Consider the following 24,610-nt stretch of genomic DNA (forward strand, 5'->3'; position numbering starts at 1 on the left):
TCCTAAAGAGCTTCAACAATATTTCAAAAGATATTAAATATTAAAACGCTTACATAAATACTTCTAAGCCATTTGTCATTCTTAAACACTTAAGTCTTCATGCTTTGATCTACTACTTGTCTTCAAGCTTTAAGATACTTTGAGCTTTTCATCGAATTCTCTTTAATATCCATGCTCTTATGATCTTCAAGTTTTAGTCTTTGAATTCATGCCATTTGAGCTTCATATGATCATCCTTATTTGAAATATAAGCTTTTAGTACATTCTCTTTCTTACCTTGAAATATCATTACTTAACAAATATGTTAAGTTTTACTTTATTTGTTAGCATCAAAATAAGATGTTAAGCCTTGTAAGGCCAACAATCTCTTCATTTTTTATGATGACAAACAATAAGCAAAAATATGAGTAAGCCTTTAAAAAAAAAACTCTCCCTTTCAATAAGCATCATCTTCAACATATTTGTAAGATCAAGATTATTATCAACACCAACTTTAAGATCATTCAATATCATGCATATCAATACTAATTTCAAGTTCATTCAATGTCATGCACTTTTCTCCTTTGTCAAATACTTCTCTTCCTTTAGAAATAAAAGTCATGTTTCAAAATTTCAAAATATTTCAATACCAAACTCAATTTTCAATTTTTTATCAAAACTTTTCCCCTTTTGACATCAATAAAAAAGAGTAGGATATAAACAAAATAAATTATATTTTTGAGCATATGAATATCAATCATGCATATCAAGTATATGATACCAATTTAGATTTTCATTAATTCTAATTCCAATTGAACTTTTGAATTTTTAATATCAAAATCAAATTGAAAATTTATGATACCAATATAAAAAATAATTCATGATACGAAAAAAAAATTAGGGAGAAACAAAATACAAGTTATGAGTTATAATACTCCCCCTGAATTTAATACATTCAGATTTGATACTAATTATGCTTTCTAAATTTATCGTTCATGTTTCAAATATTTGATGTATATACTCATGGATATCAAATACCAATATTATATCAATTTCATAATTTACGTATGGATATAATTATACTTGTCATGCTCAAATACCAATTTATATATTCATGGATACTAATACACTTTATAGATATCAATGTTAATGTCACATTATGCATAGCTCATGAATACTCTATTATTTAGATTCAAATTTATTCATTTATCCATGTGATCTATCATAAGCATACATGGCCAAGAATTTATCAATTCATATCAAAATTCATGTTTTTAAATCACACTTCACAATTTTATGCTCAAATTTTCAAAATATAGTGAGACATAAATTATCAATACTTTCATTGTCTTTAAAAATTTCAAGATACCAAATTTAAGATATACACATGTATCATATTGCATTCATATAAGCATGAAGTAAATCATATCATGTGCTTTTTTACTATACTTTTGCTTGGATTATTCTTATGTTGCTCAAGTATTTTATTTGAAACTTGTTTAACAATTTTTCCTTCAGTCGGTTGGTTGAATTTCTGCCCCATCGGAGGTTGAAGAAGGCAGTACAAAAAGAGGAAGATGGATAGTGAATAAAGTAAGAACTCTAAATTGATCTCTACCCTGTCAAAGCTTTCATTATCCAACTGACTAAGATATCGTTTAGGGCCACTTTTAAAAATTTTATTATACCAACAACTAGCCTATCAAAGATTTTATTATCCAATTGACTAAGATATTGTTTGGAACCACTTTAAAAAAAAAAAGTTTATAGCACATTTTACTTGAAATAAATATTTTACAAAAAGTGGTGCTTAGTTTTATGTAAGGGTGTATTCAAATTGAGTTGAGTCAATACAATAGAATACTCAAACTCAACTAGGCTTGAACTTGATTGATTTCAAAATTTTTAAACTCAAACTCCACTAAGTTACAAATTTCTTAAACTCGAGCTCAAATCAATTACAAACTAATACCAAATGTATGCATAAATATGTAATGAATATTATATATGTATACACTTATATTACTTATATAACTGGAAATAATAAAAGTAAAAAAAACTCAATTAGGCTCAAACTTGACTCAGTAGTATTATAGAACTCAAACTCAATTCGAATTCAAATGTAATTGAATGGAGTGAAGTTTAGGGGTGAGTTGAATCCGAATAACTCGCGAGTATATTTAACTCACTTACACCTCTAGCTTTATGCATATAGAAATACATTTTAAAAATATTTTTTTTATAACTACTTTTTAAGAAGTAATGGGGAACTGACTTATGTTGTACTCACCACCATTCAGTTACCCCAAGTGTTATCTTTGGAAGAAGCTTAGAATCCTCACATAAACTTAGGAGACTCATATCTAATTTAGAAGTCCAAAAACCAATTATTAATTCAAGAATCTAGGTCTAACTTATGTCAATATTTTACGCCAACAAATTTTTAAAATCAAAATAAAAATAATCTTTCATTCCATAGGATGCTACCCATGGAAATAAGTTTTGATGAATTTTAAATTCAAACGAATTGCAAATAAATTTTAACATGACATAGTTTTATGAATTGAATAAAAAATAATAAGATTTTGTTATTAAAAAAGAAAAAAACTTAATTGGCATTATTTTCATAAAATTATAGAAATTGTAAGAGAATCTATCCAAAATACCAATATCTTCTTTCTATTACATTTGTGTTGTCTAATATAAAAAATATCAAATAAATTTGACAGTGTAACCCAACCACTTAAGATCTCATGAGTTTTTCAACAAAAAAATAAAAATAAAAATAAATATTAAGTGCAACTAATGAATGAATGGTGAGAGTTCACTTTGTGAGTCAACGGGGTGGAAAGATATCAGCACGTAAGCAGGAGAATCAATGGTTCAATTTTAGGTAGATACACTCACGGAATCAGTGATACCTATGGATGGTGAGAGTTTACTTTGTAAGCCAGTGGGAATCATGGATGGTGAGAGTTCAATTTGTGAGTCAGCGGTGACTGTGGATGGTGAGAGTTCTCTGTGAGCCAACATGGATCGTGGATGATAATGAAGATATGTCCCGAGGGTCGAGTTGACCGAATGTCAAACTAATGCACGGAAACCGTGTCCGCATCCGGCCTTTATCCTGATCAGTGAGACCTGGGGTTGGAGGACGCTGATTTGAAGGTTTGGTGCCGTACCAGGAGGTTCGAAGGACTCATTGATGGTTGAAGTTTCTATGTAATAAAAAAAAATCAATTTATTGATTGATATAGTATTAGCTTGCATCTAGCATAACAAATAATAAATAAACTTTAATATTCAAAAGAATGGATATAGAATGTATAGATATATGATAGATTATGATTCATTTTGACGCACAACATGTCAGTACACCAATTACATGATACTTTCCCCACCTAATGAGCCTCTACCAAAAAGATTTAAAGAAACCGACGTCGTTTCAGCGAGGATCAATCAAATGGCAGTCTGGTCATTTGTGAGTGTGGGAAACGGCGTACATTAAAGCGTCGTCGTTTTCCAACATCGCTCGTTGGTGGTGAAGGTGATGGGCATGGTCCCTGAATATGCAGCAGAAATTGCGCGGGCTCTGAGACTGAGACTCTTCTGCGGTCGTTCCTTCCACTATGGAGCTATGAATGATTCTACCCACCAATCCCATGGTTTAATCTGTTCAGGTGATCTCTCAAATTTCCATCTCTTGTGTTTATGTCTGTGTCGATATGACATTGAATTCACGCTTAATCAAGTGATTCATAAGCGTTTCCATATCTTACAATGATCAGTCCTTCTAATTTTTTGATCCGTTAAATTATTGAAATTGTTTCTCAGCGATACAAATCATTTACAGTGTGATAATCCCAATGTTTGTAATGCCATTTCCCAAACCGAAATATCTTTTTATCGGTTTTTGTTTTGATGCTGCTTCTGCATAAATTTTCATTTTTAAGAAAAAATTATTCCATGGTCTGATCACGGGGATACTAACCCCAGAGTTAGCACTGTGATTCCTTTTCCCAATTCGAAACATCTTGTTGTAGGTTTTCGCTTTGATGCTTCTTCTATATCCATCACCCCTACCCCCAAAATAAATAAATAAATAAAGCATCGGTACTTCCTTTTGGGGATGCTGCAGATATTGGGCAGTGGAAATGAAGAAGTCAGCATTGCGGGTGCAAAATGTGTCCACTACTGGGAAACAGGTGAAATGTGGGAAGGAAGCTTTAGTTAAACTCTTAAGATGGCATTTCGGGCATGCCCAATTCAGGGGGAAGCAGTTGGAGGCAATTGAAGCAGTTTTATCAGGTTCAGAGTTGTCTCTTTTCAATTCTTCATCTATTGTTTTACTTTATATAGGCTTTTTGGCGTGCAGGTCATTCTGTTTATTATGGGGGGTTCCATCATTTTTGCTTCTGTTAATGATTGATGATATTTTCCAGGAAGAGATTGTTTTTGTCTTATGCCAACTGGAGGTGGGAAATCAATGTGCTATCAGATTCCTGCTCTGGCGAAGCCGGGAATTGTGCTTGTTGTTTGTCCTTTAATAGGTGAATGGCATTTACCTTATGTTGCATTTCACCCGAAGCTTATACTGTTTAAGATTTTGGGTTGCTTTTAAAATGCTAGGACACAACTCTAATGTATTCTGTTGGTTCTGTGATGTTTACATGCAGCCTTGATGGTACGCATATCCTACTTATATTCCTACCTATTTTTGTTTCTTTTTTTTTTTCCAGACGTATAAGCATGGACACTTGATAATTGATTAGGTGAATAATATCATCTGTTTTTTAATTAGGAAAATCAAGTAATGGCTTTGAAGGAGAAAGGAATTGCTGCTGAATATCTTGCCTCTACTCAGACGTCATGCACCAGAGATAAGGTGAATATTGGAATTGTACTTTTCATTATTGTGCTTATTCTGGTAGCAGTACATGCTTATGAAGCTTGGCAGCTAAAATAGTAGGTGACAATTCATCTCACCCTCAAGATTTTATCAAGAGAAAGTCCAAATTATTGCAAATATTTTGTACTGGAAGAAGTCCATGAATGTCTAGATTAATCCAATTTATTACAAATCAGAACCTGTCTGTGCATTGTCAATCTCGAGATTTTTTCATCATAGTTCTACTTTGTGATTGTTTACCTCATATTTCATCCTAATTTTAATTTCATACTTTGATTGTGAGTCATCAATTTATTCAACATGGTCGAAATCCTTAGTTTCTTTATGAGTCTGGTTTTTTGCTAATACAGTTAGCTTAATAGTTTCAATCACAAGAAAAATATTAAGCTAACTTCAAGGAACAGAGACACACTTACTTTGGTATCTTTTTACTTCTTTATGAACTTCACAGGAGTAATGTCCTGGATGGGTCAGATTTAGTACATTTAAGTGGTTCTTTAATCAGTGGTATTTTGTTTTTCGATCTTAGATCCATGAAGACCTTGAATCTGGAAAGCCATCCTTAAGGTTGCTGTATGTAACACCAGAATTGATTGCAATGCCTGGATTTACGTCAAAGCTGACAAAGATTCATGCTAGAGGATTATTAAATCTAATTGCCATAGATGAGGTTTCAATTATATGGTCTTTACTATTAAACCTATGGTTTCAGCAGTAATTTTATGGTTCTAATATGCAGTTATACCTCTCTTGTTAAAATTTCCAGGCTCATTGCATCTCATCATGGGGACATGACTTCAGGTTTGTAATTTGTTGCTGGAAATGGGTGACAACTGATTATTTTGTGGAAAAGAAAGGCCTTTTCTCCTAGTGTTCATGTTGGGCATCACGCCATGCTGTTTTCAATGTTGTTATTAAGGCTAAACATGAATATTTTACTTGTAATTTCAAATATTTACTAATGTCATATTTCTAACATATTATTTTTATATGTCCATTCTGCGTGTATTTTCCTCACTGTCAAGGTATGCTTTCATTAGTCAACTCAGAATTGGTTTATTTTGATCATTCCAATCTGACTCATTCATTGATCCTTCCATGTGTTGTAAAGATCGTAACTGTCAACTGCATAGTTTTAAATCCCAGACTGGACCGGCTAGTTTGACTGGGTTGGAGTGGAACTGGTCCAATTGCTGGTCCGGGGTTGTGTAGTCAAACTGGAAATAGTGTGACCCAGGGTCAAACTGGCTGAAACTGGGTGACTTGGCTTTAGACTTGGCCAGACTTGGTGGACTGGCTGGGTTGATCAATGTCTGTACTTATTTTTTTTTTTTTTTCAAATTGGCAGAATGGCAATGGGGCATGGTTGAACCTGTGTCAAATGTGAATGGGGAAATGAGACTTACCAGTGTATCTTCTTTTCCTGTTTGTTACTAAATCCAAGACAAAATTTATATAGATAATTTTTTTGCATTTATTATGCCTATAAATTTTATTCATACATTTAAGTCTTTAAGGAACCAAACTCTCACCCTCACTATTTATTTGACTCTTACAAATAATAATAATAATAATAATAATAATAATAATAATAATTGTCTTTTAACTACTATTATTATTGTTATATTTTTATCAAGAATAATCGAAAAACAATGGGAAAGGGGCCAAAAAAATAATCTAGTTAATGTTATTAATTTTATTTTAGTTTTTTATTTGTTAATAGATGATTATGACTGTTTGCGTGTGTATCTATGTGTGTGTGTATGTTAATATAGATAAATTAATTAATGAACATATATCATTATATATGGACATGTCACCGGTTTAACTCATCAGTCTAAACCTTACTAGTCTAGGTTTTAAAACTATGGTCAACTGTGCTTTCTTTCCTGTTGTCGCTACCCCCCCCCCCCAATAATGGGCATTTTTTTTCTTTTTTATTTTTTTCCATATTCTCTTCAATTTATTCCTTGTGTCTTTTAATGCAGGCCTAGCTACCGGAAACTTTCATCTTTAAGAAACCGTCTCCCAGATGTACCAATTTTGGCTTTGACAGCCACTGCTGCTCCTAAGTTAGTCTTGTGAACTCTGTACAAAAACTATGACTTAAGTCCTTCCTTTCAAATTCTTGCTGTTCTTGAGCAAGTCTTGTGATGCATTGCATTTGAAAAACTGCAACGTCACAATTATTAATGCATGCAACAATTTCTTGTTACTGTGACTTTTGTGCTGGTATTTTTAGAAGCTAATCTATTGTGTTAGTGTGAGGATGCAATACTTGCATGCATCTAGTTTGTGAAAGCATTTTGTGAATATATTTGAGAAAGTATTTTGTGAGTGCATCTGATACATGAATATTTTTTTTTACCACTTTAATAAAATAAATATAATATGATTTCAAGACATCAACTCTGAAAGGTTCATGTTATATGTTAATTGAATAGAGTCTATGGATGCAATTTTTTTTTTTTCTTTTGGTTTACAAATTCAAACAGACCCATTCATGTTATATTGGATGAGAGTACAATGTATTTGTGCCATACACTCCCATGGAATATTGATAAGAGGTTGCCTTTTTCCTCGCTGGGAGAATTTTAAGCACCAACTATGACCTGGGCTTCGATTATTCCTGTAAATCTACCAACAAAGAATACATATCCATTTGCATCACATATGGTTGGGGATAATTCTCAGCTGCTGTCCATCCTAGGCCCTAAGTGCTTGACTACAATTGAAAATACTGTTGAAAGTCATAAAGTAGTTGAAAGGGGGAATGCCATATCCTTATTTTAAAAAAATAGTGAAGTTAATTGTTTTGGTTTAATTTACTTGTTTGCAGTTTATGCTATGGTTTATTATGATCAATGTTGGTGTTATATGTGGGTGAAAATGATGCAATCTTTTCTGGAGTTCCATAGTTTTTCCAATTATCGCTGAGTTGCCAGCTTGGTTTATGTATTTGGTATATGAGTGTGTTTAATAGTGAGATATAAGGAGCAATATTAATTCTTTGATTTTCCTTCTGTTCTGCAGAGTTCAGAAGGATGTGATGGAGTCTTTATCCTTGCAGAACCCTTTGGTTCTAAAATCATCTTTTAATCGTCCTAATATATATTATGAAGGTGAGATATTTTAAGGATATGTATGTCAAGCATAATATTGTACTTAGAAGAGGCCTTATAAGGGTATTTTTCTGTAAACACTTTTGTCAAATGTAATAGTTTACACCCTTTACACATTCATACATTTATACATTGTATAGAGATAGATATAGATGGATATTGCCAAATAGACAAGATTGTTTTTGTTCATTAACCATCAACTAAGAAGTTAGCAAACTGTATTTATAATACTTCAGCATATTTATATTTGGTGGAGGATCATATTCTATTCTTTTAGGAGGATGACATTTTGTACAACAACACAACAAGCCTTTAGTCCCCCTAGCTGGGGTTGACTACGTGAATCCTTTTCCGCCAATTCACCTGAGTGAGAGCATTTTCCTCTACTAGATTAAGGCCTATTAAATACTTCCTTACTACCTCATTCCAAGTAATTTTAGGCCTACCCCTACTCCTTTTCATGCCAGAAAGAATAACTAACTCACTCCTCCTCACAGATGCTCTACTAGGCTTGCATTTCAAATGATATTCTGTGCATGTATAAATTTGACATTGGGTACAGTTATTGCACTTGTGCGTCTTACCAGATTTCTTCATAATGCAGTTAGATACAAGGATCTTTTGGGTGACACCTACACCAATTTATCAAGTTTACTCAAATCTTGTGGAGATGTTTGTGCGATAGTGTATTGTCTTGAACGTACTACATGTGATGACTTGTCTGCTCATCTATCAAAGAATGGCATTTCTTGTGCTGGTAATTTGTTCTTGATGGGTTTTAGCCTTTTAGGGAATATGTTTTCTTCCTGAGCATGCAATACAAAAAGGGAAAATATTTTCTTGCTTCTGAAGTTATTTCTCTTTTTATGATTTTGTTCTTTTTTTGGTGTTTAGCCTATCATGCAGGGTTGAACAATAAAATGCGCAGCTTGGTTTTAGATAACTGGATCTCTTCTAAGATACAAGTAGTTGTTGCTACAGTGGCCTTTGGGTATGGATGTCCTCATAATTTTGGATAAGTTCAGCCCATATACTCTGTTGAGCCTTGTTTTTACTTTGTATTTTTTTTCCTTCATTCTGCTGTATCTTTAAAGCACCAATCCATTGCTTCCTTGGTGGTATATTATGCACCAGCCCATTTCTATATATGGACAATTTTATTTTGTTAGTTGAGCTTTTGAGTTAGGAAATGAACAACCATTACGACATTCTTTCTTGCTGTAATTAAACATAGACTTGGATGCCTGAGAAGGTCGTAAGTTTTTAAGCTAATTTTATTTTCTGGAATTAGATTACATGCGGTCATGTATATTATAATTCCTTTCAATAATTGTATCAGATGTACTTTAACTGAACATGTTTCATCTTTAATTCGTTTTCTTTGACACTGCATGACATGAAGGTTGCAATGAGTAAACAGGAAACAGCACAAGTAAAAAAACAATCTTCTATGAACATCGGAAACATGTTATAGTTTTATTCAAATTCAAGGAAGTTCTTTATTTATTGCTTCTGTGCCTTTGTTATATATCAATATTTTCACCTGAGATCATGAATATTTATTGCTTTCTTGAATCTTTGCTCGACTTCTGGTTGGAGCTATGGGGTGCACAAACAATCACTGAGCTGACAGCATTCTTTCAGGATGGTATGCTGCTAACTAGTGTTATTTTTTCATGTTTATTAGTAAGCAATGTCATGTTGAACTGATGACTTATGAACATAATTTCCAGGGTATTGATCGAAAGGATGTTCGAATAGTTTGCCACTACAATATTCCAAAGTCAATGGAAGCCTTCTATCAAGAGTCAGGTAGAGCTGGCCGTGATCAACTGCCCTGTAGAAGTCTGTTGTATTATGGAATGGATGATCGCAAAAGAATGGTTAGATCACTATCTTTAACAACCCCAACTTTTTTCCTTATTCGTAAATTTGATGGTTGTTAGTAGAATCTTATTCTAAGCATTTAGATAACATTTGATAGGAATTTATTCTGAGCAATTCCAAAAGCAAGAAGTTGCAGTCCTCAACCTCACAGGATGGGTTCTCAAAGAAGTCCCTATCTGACTTCAATCAGGTAGACCCTGGTATGTAGAAATGAAGTTCCTCTATAAATTGATGTTTACTGAACCTAAATAATAGTTCTGCAGATGGTTGAGTACTGTGAAGGGTCTCACTGCCGTAGGAAGAAAATTCTTGAGAGTTTTGGAGAACAGGTAATCATTATATATGCTCTATGCTTATTGTGCTGTGTGTGTATTTTAGGATGCTTTATTTCTTTGTCAGCATTGAAGTGAAGCTACTTATTTGTCATTTTCCAATGCAGGTACCTGCATCACTATGTAAAAAATCATGTGATGCTTGCAAACATCCAAATCTAGTTGCGAAGTACTTGGAGGAGCTAACAACTACTTGTGCAGTTCGACAAAAAAATAGATGCTCTCAAATATTTATGAGCAGGTTCTATATTTTCTTATATTGTTAATGTACTGGAGTGTTACTTTTGTGTAGGAAACTTCACATATGGTGAAAGTTTGAGCTCTAATACATGAGCTGAGTTTCATATAAGCTGCTTGCTCCTATGGTTGTGATGCTGCTTGAAGCCAAACTCCCTCGCCGACTACCCTTACTGCTTCCCTTCCTTGTCTCCCTTCTCCGTCAACAATGGAGGTTCTATGCTCGTGCTTCGTCCTGAACTGGAGAACCCTTTCAACGTTGGCTCTCCTCTTGCTCGACCTTGACTCCTCTCTACCTTGATCTCGACTCCCCTTTCACTTGACCTGGACTCCCTTCTCGCTCAACCTCGACTTCTCTCTTGCTCAACCTCCACTCCCCTCTCGCTCTAGCAGTCCTCTCCTTATCCTCTTGCCACAAGCCCTAGTCCTCTCCTTATGCTATTCTTCACATTCGACCATGACTCTCCTTGTGCTCAAGCAGTCATCTTCCTTCATCAAGCCCTAGTTCAAGCAGTACTCCGTGTTCATCTCATTTTAGGCCTTCCTTTTCGATCTTTCTCTCTAGTTTTTTTGGTGCTTGCTTGCTTCCCATTGGTTGACTCTATGACTGGTTGGCAAGCTTCTCCTTATTCCTTAGTTTTGCAAGCTCCCTCCCGGTTCGCAAGCTTCTCTGTTTGTTGCGTATCTTGACGTCATGATGAGGGATGGGAAGCGCACTATGGTGGTTGAAAGGAAGTCTTTTGACTTGGTCCGAGAAGGAGGAAATTCTGATTTACTAGGAATCACAGAATATTGCAGGGGAAGAAGGATTTCCATCTTCCTAGAGGTGGCTGAATTCATATGGTTCTTGAATCTTGGGAAGAATTATGGGCTCTAAAAAAATTCTTACCCCAGGCAAATTCTTGGTTTCGTCAAACAAGGAAAAAAGATAGAACCCTCACTTTGAAGTTGAACTCAAACAAGTTTGGTATCTACCTTGCCCTTATGGAGACCAACGATGGCGGTTGGAGAACCCTTGCATTTCCAGAAGGGTTTGAATCCAAGGGATGGATGAAGATCTCCTTGGCAGCCGAGCCAGGCCGCTGTGTTTTTTCTCCCACTAACTAAGGCTCAACATCTTTAGTCATTCAACAGGTGGAGAAAAAGCCGACGGTCTCCCCTATGGATTTGAACCCAATTCTCAACAAATCAGCTGCCTTGTGCCCTTGCCCTCATTGTGGCAAGCCTTTGAGTCTATTACTAAGTGGCGGCTTGACGCTCAACCCACAAGTGGTGGGGAAGATGACTAAGCGCATACAATCTTTTGCGAGTGTTGTGGGGGAGAAGAGCAGTGCTGTAAATGACTCTTTTGATTTCTTTAAGCTTGATTGTCGCAAAGCCTTTGTCTCATTTGAGGATGTTAGAATGAGCCTTAACTTGGGGCCTTGGAGCTACAAATATTCTCCCTTTAAGCTATATGATGGTTCTTTTGAAGCTGCCAAAAAGTTAGTCCACTTTGGGAAGGTTGTTACCCTACAAGACCTCCCCTCCTAGGCAAGTGCAACAAAAGAGGAGACGGTTTTGGAGCAAGAACCCCCTAATTCTCCAAATGATACTAGACGACTAGACCTTGTCCCAACCCCTACTATTGGCTATGACACTTTGTGTGCCAATCCCAACTTTGAGGATTTGGTTGATAGGCCCAATTTTGAAACTTCGAATGACTTGGACTTAGACAATGGTCAATTCAAGAATCAGGAATCTGTTTGGGTTCTTTGGAAGCTGAAATCAATAAGAAAAACCATAGGGGTGTCCTTCAAAGGATTCGAGGATAAAGCCTTGTGGTTGTTTGAGGATATGGAAAGAAAGAGAAGAGAGGAAATAGGAAGCAATCACAAAAAAGCTGCGGGTAGTATTAGAAAGTTGGATATCAATTGGGAATTAAAGCGCTTGGAATGTACAATGAGCTATTGAAAAATAGGAGGATGCTTAGAAATGGAAGAGGCATGTAGTAGCTGGAGCCTTTGTGTTAAATCATGTTAATAAAAATCATTTCCTGGAATGAGAGAGGTCTCAATGACAAATCCAAGAGGAGTGTAAGCAAGTCCTTTCTTAAGGATTGGAGAGGTGATGTGGTGTGCTTGCAAAAAACTAAGGTGGAGATGATGGACAGCTCATGATTAATGACCTTTGAGGCTGAGACGCCTGTGATTGGATTTCCCTTGGATCAGTAGGTAGCTCAGGGGGTATACTAGTCTTATGGAAGTCTAGTGTTGTGGAATTGTTGGACCACCCCATAAACTCCTTCTCAGCCTCTTGTTTGTTCAAAGACACGAACAATAACTTTCAGTGGATTTTCATTAGGGTGTATGGCCAGGTGAAGGACCCCCTGGGTCTCTTTTTTGGAATGAGCTCTTTGAGATTAAGAGTAGATGCGATGCTCCTTGGATTATTGGAGGCAATTTCAATATGATTGTGTATCTACATGATAGAAGTGAGGGTAGCCTTGAGACCGGTTGCATGAGATAATTCCTTTACTTTATCAATGTGAATGCCCTTATTGATTTGCCTCTCATTGATGGCAACTTCACTTGGTCCAACTCCAAGGAACCGCCTTCCTTTAGGATCAATAGGTTCCTAATTTTGGTTGAATTGGAACTTCATTTTATTCACGTGATTCAGAGTCTACTTCCTAGGCTCATCTCATATCATTTCCCTATCTCCCTTGACGCTAAGGGAGTTAAATGGCGGCCAACCCCCTTTAGCTTCGAGAACATGTGGCTACAACATGATGGTTTTGGGGAGTTAGAGAAAGCTTGGTGGCCTTCTATTCTGGTCATGTGGAAGGCTAGTTTTGTTTGTCTCAAAGTTGAAAGGAATAAAAGAAAATCTAAAGATATGGAACAAAAACACCTTTAGGAATGTCCGAGCGAAGAAGACTGTTATCCTTGATGGCATCAAAGAGATTGATGAGCAAGAATTAATCTAGGGTCTTGATGATGAATAGAGAGCCAAAAAGAACTATGCTTAAGAAAGAATTGAATGAGGTTATTAATCTAGAAGAGATATCTTGGAGGTAGAAATCCAAATCTTTATGGCTCAAAGAAGGGGACCTTAATACACACTTCTTTTCATCGGACAGCAAGTGCTCACTGTTGAAGTGACACCTTATCCAACATTGAAATTAGGGAAATCACCTTAATTAGGGAAGAGGGTTTTAGGAAAGGTATTTGTGATTTTTATAACTACCTATACACAGAACCCAAGGCTTGGAGACCTATAGTGGATGGCATCAATTTAAGATCTCTCAGTTCTTTCGATGCAAGGTGGCTTAAGAGACCTTTTAAAGAAGTAGAAGTCCTCCAAGCTATTAAAAATTGCAATGGGGATAAAGCGCTTGGATTGGATGGTTTCTCCTTGGCTTCCTTTCAAGCTAACTAGAGCGTCCTCAAACATGACTTGTTAAACATGTTCAAGGAGTTCCATAGATCAAGAAAATTCGTCAATTGCATAAATACTACCCTTGTCACTCTTGTTCCAAAGAAAGTTGGGGCTGCTAACATCAAGGATTTTTGTCCCATTAGCTTGGTGGGAAGCATCTATAAAATCATTGCCAAAGTAATAGCTGAGAGGTTTAAAAAGGCAATAGCGGAAGTCATTGGTCAATATCAGCATGCTTTTGTGACTGGAAGACAGATTATGGATGCTGCCCTTATTGCTAATGAAGTGTTGGATGCCTTTCTAAAGGAGGGAAAAATGGGAATAATGTGTAGACTAGATATGGAGAAAGCATCCGATCATGTCAACTGGTACTTCCTTCTTTTTCTCCTCAGGAAAATGGGCTTTGGGGAGCTATGGTGTAGTTGGATTGCTCAATGCATCAAAACCCCAAACTTCTTAGTGCGTATAAATGGCTGCCCATCTAACTTCTTTCACTTCTCGAGAGGCTTGAGACGAGGAGATCCCTTGTCCCCTTTTCTATTTATTTTGGTCATGGTGGTGCTTAGCCTCATGATGACGAAAGCCACTGAAGGAGGGGTCTTTAGAGGTCTCAAGGTGGGCAAAAATGGAAGGCTTATAGAAGTTTCTCATCTTCTCTTCGTAGATGATACTTTTTTTTTTTTTGTGTGAAGATGACCCTCTCATATCCTCAACCTCCGATGCACTTTGTTAGGGTTTAAGGCCATCTTAGGCCTAAAAGTGAACCTTGGCACAAGTGAGCTTATTCTAGTTGGGGACAACATGAGGAGACTTTCCTTGCTGGTCTTTTGGGTTGCAAGATGGGAATCTTTCCCATTAATTACCTCGGTCTCCCCCTCAGAGCCAAATTCAAAGATAAGGAGTCTAGGGCCCTGTTATTGAAAAGTTTGAAAGGAGATTGGCATGATGGAAATGAAATCTCTTACCAAAAGGAGACAGACTCACTCTCATGAAGAGCACTTTGACAAATCTTCCAATTTATGTTACGTCTCTCTTCTTAGAGATTGGAGGCACTTTAGAGAAGATTTCTTTGGGGAAGCTTAGGGGAGGAGTTTAAATATCACCTTGTTAGATGGGGAGTGGTCAAATTAACCCATTTTTTCGGGACGGTTGGGCTTGAAATCTCTCCTCACTTTCAATAAAGCCCTCCTTGGGAAGTTGTTATGGAGGTCCATGAAGGAGAAAGATCACCTTTGGTGGAATATTACTGTATCTAAATATGGGCTTGAGCACAATGATTGGACAACTCACAATAGAAGAGGTCCCTATGGAGTGGGAGTATGGAAATTCATCAGGAAAGGATGGGATGATTTTTTTCCAATTTGTGACATTTCAAGTGGGAAATGGGGCCAATGTTTATTTTTGGCATGATGTATAGTGTGAGAACTGTAATCTTAGAGCTGCATTTCCTTCCATCTACATCTTGGCTTGTGACAAACGTGCCCTTATCAGTCATCATCTCCAAATCACTGATTAGGGAATTTGCTGGGACATTCCTTTTACAAGGAATGTGGCAGATTGCAAACTTCACACACTCTGATTTCTACAGATTTCTATACAAATTTCATCATCAAAACATCCCCAACGAGCCAAAATGGGCTTTGGACAAAAATGGCGTTTTCACTATTAAATCTTTTATATAAGAAGCTCTCACCGTTGGGAACAAATTGCAATAATTCCCCTTGGATTCACATTTAGAGGACAGCAGCTCCTTCAAAGGTTGCTTTTTTTCCTTGGGAGTTCGTACATGGAAATATTTTAACCCTCAACAATCTGCAGAAAAGAGGGCCTACAGTCACGAATCAGTGTTTTCTTTGTATAGATGATGCAGAATCAGACAAGCACATTCTTCTCCGCCGCCCCTGGACAAGGAATTTTTGGAATTTGGCTCTTTCCTTGGCTGGGCAGTGGTAGGATATGGCAAATTCAGTTGGAGAGGAGATTTGGGCATGGAAAGGCATCAGAGCCACAAAGGAGAAGCGAAAGGCTTTAAGCCTCTTTGCTGTCACCATATTTTGGTGTGCTTGGAAAGAAAAAAAAAAGGAAGAGAACCTTCAAAGATTCATCTATTTCACTTCAGACCTCCAAAGACCAATGGATTACTGTTTTCTCTAGCTGGCTTAGTGGGAAAATTGTTAATGATCATTTTGTAATCCTTGATGTTTGCGACACTCGTCAGAGTGGTTGATGTTTTGTACCCCGGGTTGGCATCCCCTGGATGCCTTGCTAATATATTTTCTTTTTGTGATAAAAAAAGATTTAAAAGGTTTGGCGTAGGACTTTAGATCTGAATATGCATTAGAAAGTGTTCTTATACTACTACTATTACTTAATCAAATTTTTATGAGCGGGTGCTCTATTTTTCATAATGTTTACATATTGAAGTGTTATATTTTTATTGGAAACTTACATATATTGGAAGTCATTTCTTTTCTTTTTTTATTCTATTCTAACCAGCCAATGATTTAAGGTTATGTTTGGTTCATAGAATAGCTATTCCTAGGAATAAGACAATGCAATGAGAAATTTGAGAATAGACATTCCCCCAAAGTAATAGTTATACCTAGACTGCGGACCAAGTATAATGATGTAGGACAAGAAGCAGGACCTTGGGAAGATCATTGTTGGAGAATAACTAAGAATTAAGGGATTGTTGAGTTTAATTAGTATAGGATTGTGTGCTTGGGGGCTTGTTTGTTATATTTTCGTATTTTAGGGGTATGTTAGTAATTTCATGCAGTTTTAGGGGTATGTATTTGTGAAAGTCACGTTGTAGGTAGTTGATGAATTTGATTTGAAGTGAACATGTGATTTTCCCTTTTGTATCTTCCTCTCTCCTCTCTCCCCTCTTACCTTCTTCTTCTTCCCTCCTCTCCTACATTCCCCCATGGCTGCAGATTGTTGATGCTGCCCCTGCATCATTTGGTACCAGTTCCCAATTACGATCTCTATTATTCTAATTTCAGTCCCCCATCTTCCCCTCTCACACTCGTCTTCTCCTCTTCTTCTCTTCTTCATTCTCTCTCTCTCCCTGCCCCCTTTTTTTTTTTTTTTGTTTCTCTGTTCCTCCTCCTCCCCCCTTCTTCTTCCTCCTCATATTTCCTTCTGTTCTGCTCCATCCCTAATCCTCTGCTGCCCAGCAGTATTCTTTCCTCTTTCTTCTTCTATATTCTTCCATAATCTCTTCTATTTCTCTCCTTCAAAATCTCCCTCTTGAAACCATCCAGGAATCAAAATTCCAATCCCAGATTTCATTCCCTGTGACAATCTTCTCTGCCTTGAAATTCCAGTGAAAATAAAAAACTGAGAAACAGTTCTGAACTTTTTAAAAAATTCCATTCGTGGTCCCATTTTTCAAACACCACTTTTTTCCGGACACCATCCTGCTATACCACCCATTCCATTGAAAACAGAACCCCCAAAACCCTTCCCCTCAGATTTTCATTATCATCCAACCAGCCACATAGCCCCACACCCCGGATATAAGTTCCTCAGTTTCCGGACTTCCAAAATCCAAGGTTTTCTGTGTTTACGTTCCAGTTCTGGAGACTCACTGCCAGTGACTTGTGTGCCTCATGCACCAGCAATGCATGTGAGAAAAAATTTCGGCATACTCTGCAACTGCCAGACTCATGGGAAATTGATCCAGCCATGATATTTTGGGTATCTTCCATCATATTTTGATCTGCAGATTTTCCATGTGGACTTGATATTTTGCGAGCAAGTGTGATAATTTGCTTCAAAAAGTGAAAAATTGTTGCTGCCAGCATCAAATATCAGGTTTTATTGCTGCATTTTGTGATTTTTCTAAGTGAGTTTGTTTCATTTCTACTTGATACTCAAGATTAAAGGTGAGTTGAAGATAGTTATTAAAAATTGAGAGTCAAACTTGTAGTTTTACATGAATAGATTGAGAAGTATGGCCAAATTGTGTTGAGGACTTTTAGTGATATATAGTTTCAGTGTATATATGCATAAATCCAGCAATTTGGTGACATATTATTGGAAAAAGGAATGACATTTATTGTACTTTGGGCATGATTTCAAGATTTTTCACACCTTTATCAAGTGTGGAGGAAATGTTTGCAAAATCATCTTTGATGGAAGATGCCCTATGAACATGGTTTCTAGAATGGAGTGATTCATATGCAACTTCATTCAAAACTCCATCCAAAGCCTTACGAAATATCTTGGTTTGATAACTTCTTTTACATGTTTGTGAAAAATATTTTGGTTTTTGTTAGATTTACCTCCTTACCTAGAATCTTAAGCTATTAGGTTGTGGGCCAACAATGTATATCGAGCTTTAACACTCCTCCGCATATGCAGCCCGACAGCACGTGAAGAGATAAACACACAATAAATAACACCCATGATAGGGAACACAATAATTTTTTAAGCACCACACAATAAATGGGGCAACAAGATTAGAACCTAGGACCTCCTGGTAACCAGCTCTGGTATCATGTTAGATTACCACTTTACCTAAAAGCTTAAGCTATGAGGTTGTGGGTCAACAATGTATATCAAGCTTTAACAGTTTCTATCCAAATGGGTGATTATTTTGATAATGTTTGGTGTGATATCATACTTCTAAATATTGGCCATGAACTCCTTGGTTGGATGATTTGGGTGTGACTCAAGTATATCAAAACACATGTCTTCCTCTATAATGAGAAGAAAATAATTTTGAAGCCTGCTATACCAACAAACAAGACAAAGAATATGAGATTATTGATCATGTCAGTAACTCAACTTGAAGACACTACAAGCAAGGAAATGTATGTGATTAAAGACATCCAAAGTATTTTAACTTTCACATTGTTGAGTATTTCATTCCCTATGTGTTTATTGATGCCAACTCTCAATTCAAGTCCATGGTGTTGCCAAAGGATTGTGGTTTCATGTATCACTAAAGCATTGGCTTTCGAAGAGTCCAAGCTAGCTTCTTACTTTTGATCCTTTGACATTTCATAATTCAAGGCCGAATTTTTTCTAACTAGGTTTTCTTGATATAGGACACAAGAAGACCTTAGGAAGATCCTTGTTGGAGAATAATTAAGAAGAATTGGGTCAAGCGGTTGTTAGGTTTAGTTAGTATTGTGTGTTTAGTTTAATTAGTATAGGATTATGTGTATTTGGGACTTGTTTGTAATATTTGTGTATATTAGGGGTATGTTTGTAATTTCATGTAGTTCTGGGGGTATATGTGTAATTCCATGTGTTGAAGCTTTCTTATAAATAGTGTGTGAAAGCCATGTTGTAGGTAGTTTTCGATGAATTTGAATTGAATTGAATGAGTGATTTTCCTCCTTGTATCTCCTTTCTCCTCTCTTCCCTCTTCCCTCTTCCTTCTTCGTCCCTTCTTTTCTCCTACATTTTTTTGTGGGTCATGCCTGCAGATCATTGATGCCACCCCTGCATCACATAACCTAAACATTTTGAGTACAAACAAAAGAAACTCAAATCCAATGATAAGGCTTCTAAGAAGATAATAGAGTTTGGTTCTTAGACAGGAAGTCTTGGATAAATGAATTGATGTTACCTTGGGATTCTAGGATTGTAGTTTCAGTGCAATGAGAACAAATGGAGGAGAGATGAGTGGTAAGCATTTTCTATAACAAGAAGTCGCACATGTTATCTGCTTAAGACTTACTTTTCTTCTTTTGTTTCAGGTGGCAAGACAATTTATGTGTAAACCTCAATGATTTGTAAGTGTATAACTTTAGCAAATGTTGAGAAATTCCACTTGCAAGTTCCTCCTAGGCTCACAATTTATGTGTAAACCTTAATGATTTGTAAGCATATAACTTTAGCAAATGTTGAGAAATTCCACTTGCAAGTTCCTCCCAGGCTTCCATATTGGAAAATTGAGCTGAGGATAAGTTGCTTGTCTGCATGGATAGGACAAGACCTAATGGCTTAAGCTTTCAAGTCAAGTTGGTGATCACCCCTATATATCAAGTCCGCTAGTGAGGACTCCCACGTGCTAAGGCCAATACTATTTAAAATCAGAGCTTTTTGGGTATGCTTGGTAGGAGACTAGGACACATTATGTGGATTGATTTGGTAATTATGGAGGTGGAAATGAGGGAGGTTGATTGCTAAAGTGACAGAATCTTCCAGATAAAATGAATTGAGTACTTCTTGAGTAGACAGTCTGAAATAAAGTACAATTGAAATTTTTAAGACAACTGAGAGAGGCCTCCATTCTCTTCTTTGAATGCTTTGGCAGTCATGATTAAGATGTTCTTAAAAACATTGCTTTAAATCTCAGCCTGGACTGGCCAGCTGGGTCTCTATTGGAATGAATCACCAGGCTAGTCCAGTTACCACCCAAGAACTAGTTTTGATCCAAACCAGGATTGGACCAGCCGACCTGATCAAAAGCAGACTAACCTGGCTTCAACCAGAGTTACCGGCCAATCAGCCCCTCTTCTCTACAAATTTTTTTAATGAAACTCTGTTGCCCCTAACACTGGAACCTGGTTCCTCAAGGAGGTTAAGAGAGTAAGTTACCATTACACCAATTATGGCTAGTTTATTTATCTAGCAAAGGATACATATACAAAATATGTAATTTATATAAATGCACACCAACTTATCTAATTGAATCAAAATCTTCTCTCTACCTTTCAATATTTGTTTGGCTAACAATAACAACGACGACAACAACAATAATTATGATAAGTTTCAAGAATATTTAAAAAAAAGAAAGGAATAAGTACAAATTTTTATTTTAATTGTTGCTAGTAATTTTTTACTATAATTGACTAATAGGTGATTATGACCAGCATCTTTGTAATTATTTTATATAAATAAATAAGTAAATAAATAAAAAATAATGTCATGCTGATGTTTTGGTTTGACCAATCCTACTTGGTGGCTTCACATAGTTGGTCATCGGCCCGGGTTTTAAAACCATGCTTAAAAATGAGCATACCTAATTGATAATTCTGAGATGGATGCGTATGGGGACTAGAAACTAGAAAGATAAGGTTATAAATAAACATAACCACAGGAGTTAGTGTGGGAGTTAGAGGCAACACTAATTGAAAACAATGAAGAACTCTACTAGGTGGAGATTATTAAATTGAGTTTGATTGTTGAAATGAAACTTTAAAGGTAGCACCATTGACAAAAATTAGTACTCAGTCTAGGCAGCTCTTTGGAGTATGTGAACTTGTCAGCATTGTCAAGAAATTATAAGATACATTTTCTTTTGTTCCCCAGTCTTCTTCTGAGCATAAGACCGTGTTTTTTGAATATGTTTATATAATCATTTTGATGACTGACGGCTCTATATGTGGGATTCCAAATTGTTATCTATGGATTGTGGCAACACAGTGCACATGCTTGAGTTGCCATATGATGTTTCACACATCTTGGTTAAGAAACTGATTTTCCTTCGAAGGACAAATGCAATTTAGATGCTTGTGTGTCATTATGATTTTGATGTTGCCCAAAGTTGGAGCCATTGAATATTATATTTATTCTTCCTTTACATCCATCATTCATATGGTACTTACATATGGTGCCTATTGTCTTTATTACGCAAGACTGTAAGTAGGTCTGCATTACATTTGGTGGCATTCCATTGGCCTGACTTCCAAACCCTCTGAAACCTTTGGATTCTTACTTTAATATATTCATTCAGCCATGCCTTCACTCTGTGTGCATGTGTGGGCGTGTGTGCATGTGCACATTGTAGATGATTTACTGCTGACTATGTGTTTAAATATATCGCATATATGAGATATATCATAGTGTACAGTCTGATTTATAACCATTTCCATTTTCCAGTTTAAGATCTACAGACTGACTTTGCACTCTTTTAAGTTGTTCACATTTTGCAGTTACTTTTATCTTATAACAAGTTGTTTCTTACTCTGTAATCTTCCTAATATTAGGTTGCTTTATTTAGTGATCAGTATTCTGAAATTAGTTTTAAATAGCATAATAAATGTTAATTTTGATATCGCTTTTGATGCTGATTTATTCATATTTATCTTTTTTCAGCTCCTCAAATTTGACCGATGAAGATTTCACTGAGTTCTGGAATCGTGATGACGAAGCAAGTAGTTATGAGGAAGATATATCTGATTCTGATGGTATATTACTTAGCAATATGCATGTGTGCATCTGTCTACCTGTGCACATATAGGAGTAGCTTAGCTTAACTTCTATTTTCCTGCTGTCATCTGATTAATTGTCATTCAATGAGCCTTCCAATGCTAGATGGGATCGAGGTTGTGAAGGGCTTAGCTAGGTCAAACCTAGAGTCAAAATCTGGAGTAAATGAAAGGATTGAGTTCTTACAGAGTGCAGAAGAGAGCTATTATCAGAATAAGATGCCAGATAAAAAGGTTCATCCTCATGTCCTTATTGCCAGTATTCTCCTATAGGAAGCATCACATGCTAATTTAATAAACAAATATATATATCCTAATAGGAGCACAAACTTTGCTGAGCAACTTTATGTCTAAATTTTATCAAGATCAATGTCCACTTAGAAGAAGTTTAGGCATTGGATTTTCACTGGCCCCATGTTTCTCACGCATGTGATAATACATGATGTTTAACATACATTGGTTCATGCCTTGTTTCAAGAACAATCCTGTATGTCTTGTAAATGTTGTAATTAAATGTCTGTCTGCAAGATATCAAAATTATTTGTTCAAAATGTTGGTTTAATTTTTTCCAAAAACTAAAGGTGTCTGTATTTCATTTCCATCCCAAAATAGCGCCATTGCGCATTTGAATGTCATTTCCCTCTGTTCACCTTGAACTTGATGTGTTGCTGCATTGTCCTTTGAAGTAGCCACCTATGAAAGGCATCTTATTGCACTTTTCTAGAATTTTTTAGGCTAGAACTCATACATATTCAATCAGATGTGAGTCCGAGAGGCATTTACATGCAAGGGAGGGAGTTGCATTCATGCTGATACTTTGTCTTTCAAATATTTCATTTGAATCCCAAAAAATCACTGCTAAGATGCATGCCTTGCAATAACGATCAATTTTTATTTCTTCAGTTCATTTGAAAAAGGACTTTATTTTCATATTGAAGCATTATTTACTTTAATAACAAAGAAGCATGTTTGGTTGAAAGTTTAGTTCACGAGGTACAGGTTTTTTCTGTGTCTAGTAGTTTGACATTCTTTTTAGTAGTTAACATTCTTTTTAGTAGTTTAGTATTTTTTTTTTTTTTTCTGTTTCAGCAGAGCCTTCCACTAATCTCCAGGTTGTTTGCAGGCCAATAGGCATGACAAAAATGCCATATCTGAAATATTGAGAGAAGCCAGCAAGCAGAGAATACTAAATGCTCTTAAGCAGATGCAGCAGCGGCTTGGTATTTTGAAGTATGCTTGCTTTTTACTGCCATAAACTTCTATTTCTGTACATATATTTTTAAAAATTGCATTCTAAAATATTCATATGCAGCAGAATCTGGATGCTTTTGAGGTTTCCTCTTAGCTTCCACGCGTTTTGCTGCCTGTATTTGGATATTTCAATATAAACGTATTGTATCAGTTCATTATGTCCAGCGAGACTGTTGCATGCAATTTCATAATTAACTACGAAAAGGCTATTTGGGAGGAACTAAATTACAAATCTTAACAGTTGGATCATATGAATGAGCTCCCCATTATTTACTTTACAGTTTCATAGACTGGTGGTAAAGGAGATTATTTTCATGATTATTTTTCCTTCTAAAAGTGTGAGAAAATCCTATTGCTATTATAATCTCTTTTTGCAGGATTGAATTCGAAACAGCAGCCACTTTTTTCGAAAATGAATGCTACAAGAAGTATGGAAAGACTGGGAAATCATTCTACTATTCTCAAGTGGCAAGTACTGTGAGGTGGCTATCAACTGCAAATTCTTCAGAGCTAATGGATCGGCTTGGCACCAGTTTGGGTTCTCCTTCGGTGAAAACTGTTACCTCTAAAGCAAATTCCCCTCCAACATCATATCAGGGAAGGGCAGAAAATAGTAGTGAAGAAATTCATGAAAACGTTAGAACAGAAGCATTTTTAAGCAACTTGCCCCCTCAAAGTGCTCCCCTAGAGATTGGGTTGCCCCCAATACCATCCTTCTCAGACTATGCTAGCAGCAAAAAAGCAAATGTTAGTCCATCAAATCTTTTATCAACGTCAAGAAGACAGTCGCCTATTACAGCTCCCAAGGACAGAGAGAAGAGGATGAAGTTGCAGTAAGTTTGACTTGTTCTGTTTTTGTAAGTTGGTTTTAGGCCTGTATTCTATGGCTGATTCTGCTCAAGATAGCAATGATGTGAGCATCCTTTTTGGCCATTATTTTCTAATATTATTGTGGCTCGTTTGGAACTTAATACATATTAAGAAAAAGAAAAAAAATATCAAGGAATTCACCTTTTCAGTTTTGGTTATCAAGAAAAATGTGAAAGAAAATAAAAAAAAATTCAAATCAATAAATAAATTATTGAGTTTACATTATTAATTTTTCCCTGATTTTTAATTATATTAAAATATTTTTATAAAATAATATTTGTTATAAGACAAAATATTAAAGAAAATGAATTATTTTTTATTTTTTATAAATAAAATTCTTAATTTAGACAGACCTGTATGGTTGGCACGTGAGATTAAAACGAAACCTAGACTTTCCACTCAACTTGGGAACAGTAAAGTTGATACATGAAA

The 24,610-nt window shown here is 36.0% G+C and overlaps 1 protein-coding gene across 1 annotated transcript; it reads left to right on the forward strand.

Moving 5' to 3' along the window:
- Positions 1-3,523: 3,523 nt before the first annotated feature.
- LOC131158406 (ATP-dependent DNA helicase Q-like 3) lies at positions 3,524-24,326 on the forward strand. Its single transcript, XM_058113254.1, has 20 exons — positions 3,524-3,659; positions 4,118-4,287; positions 4,422-4,529; positions 4,656-4,663; positions 4,781-4,864; positions 5,418-5,558; positions 5,655-5,689; positions 6,877-6,960; positions 7,922-8,010; positions 8,615-8,767; positions 8,905-9,001; positions 9,655-9,658; positions 9,744-9,893; positions 9,995-10,087; positions 10,161-10,226; positions 10,337-10,470; positions 21,945-22,036; positions 22,164-22,291; positions 23,181-23,287; positions 23,686-24,326. Exons 2-20 carry the CDS (start codon positions 4,134-4,136, stop codon positions 24,143-24,145), a joined length of 2,187 nt encoding a protein of 728 aa, XP_057969237.1. The 5' UTR covers positions 3,524-3,659; positions 4,118-4,133; the 3' UTR covers positions 24,146-24,326.
- The last annotated feature ends 284 nt before the right edge of the window (positions 24,327-24,610 follow it).

This window comes from Malania oleifera, chromosome 6, assembly GCF_029873635.1.
Source record: "Malania oleifera isolate guangnan ecotype guangnan chromosome 6, ASM2987363v1, whole genome shotgun sequence".
NCBI classification, from domain to species: Eukaryota; Viridiplantae; Streptophyta; class Magnoliopsida; order Santalales; family Ximeniaceae; genus Malania; species Malania oleifera.

Coding starts and splice junctions, on each gene's coding strand:
- LOC131158406 (XM_058113254.1), top strand. CDS start 4,134: ATGAAGAAGTCAGCATTGCGGGTGCAAAATGTGTCCACTACTGGGAAA. Junction 5,559..5,654: donor ATCTAATTGCCATAGATGAG/GTTTCAATTATA, acceptor TAAAATTTCCAG/GCTCATTGCATCTCATCATG. Junction 9,894..9,994: donor TGGATGATCGCAAAAGAATG/GTTAGATCACTA, acceptor AACATTTGATAG/GAATTTATTCTGAGCAATTC.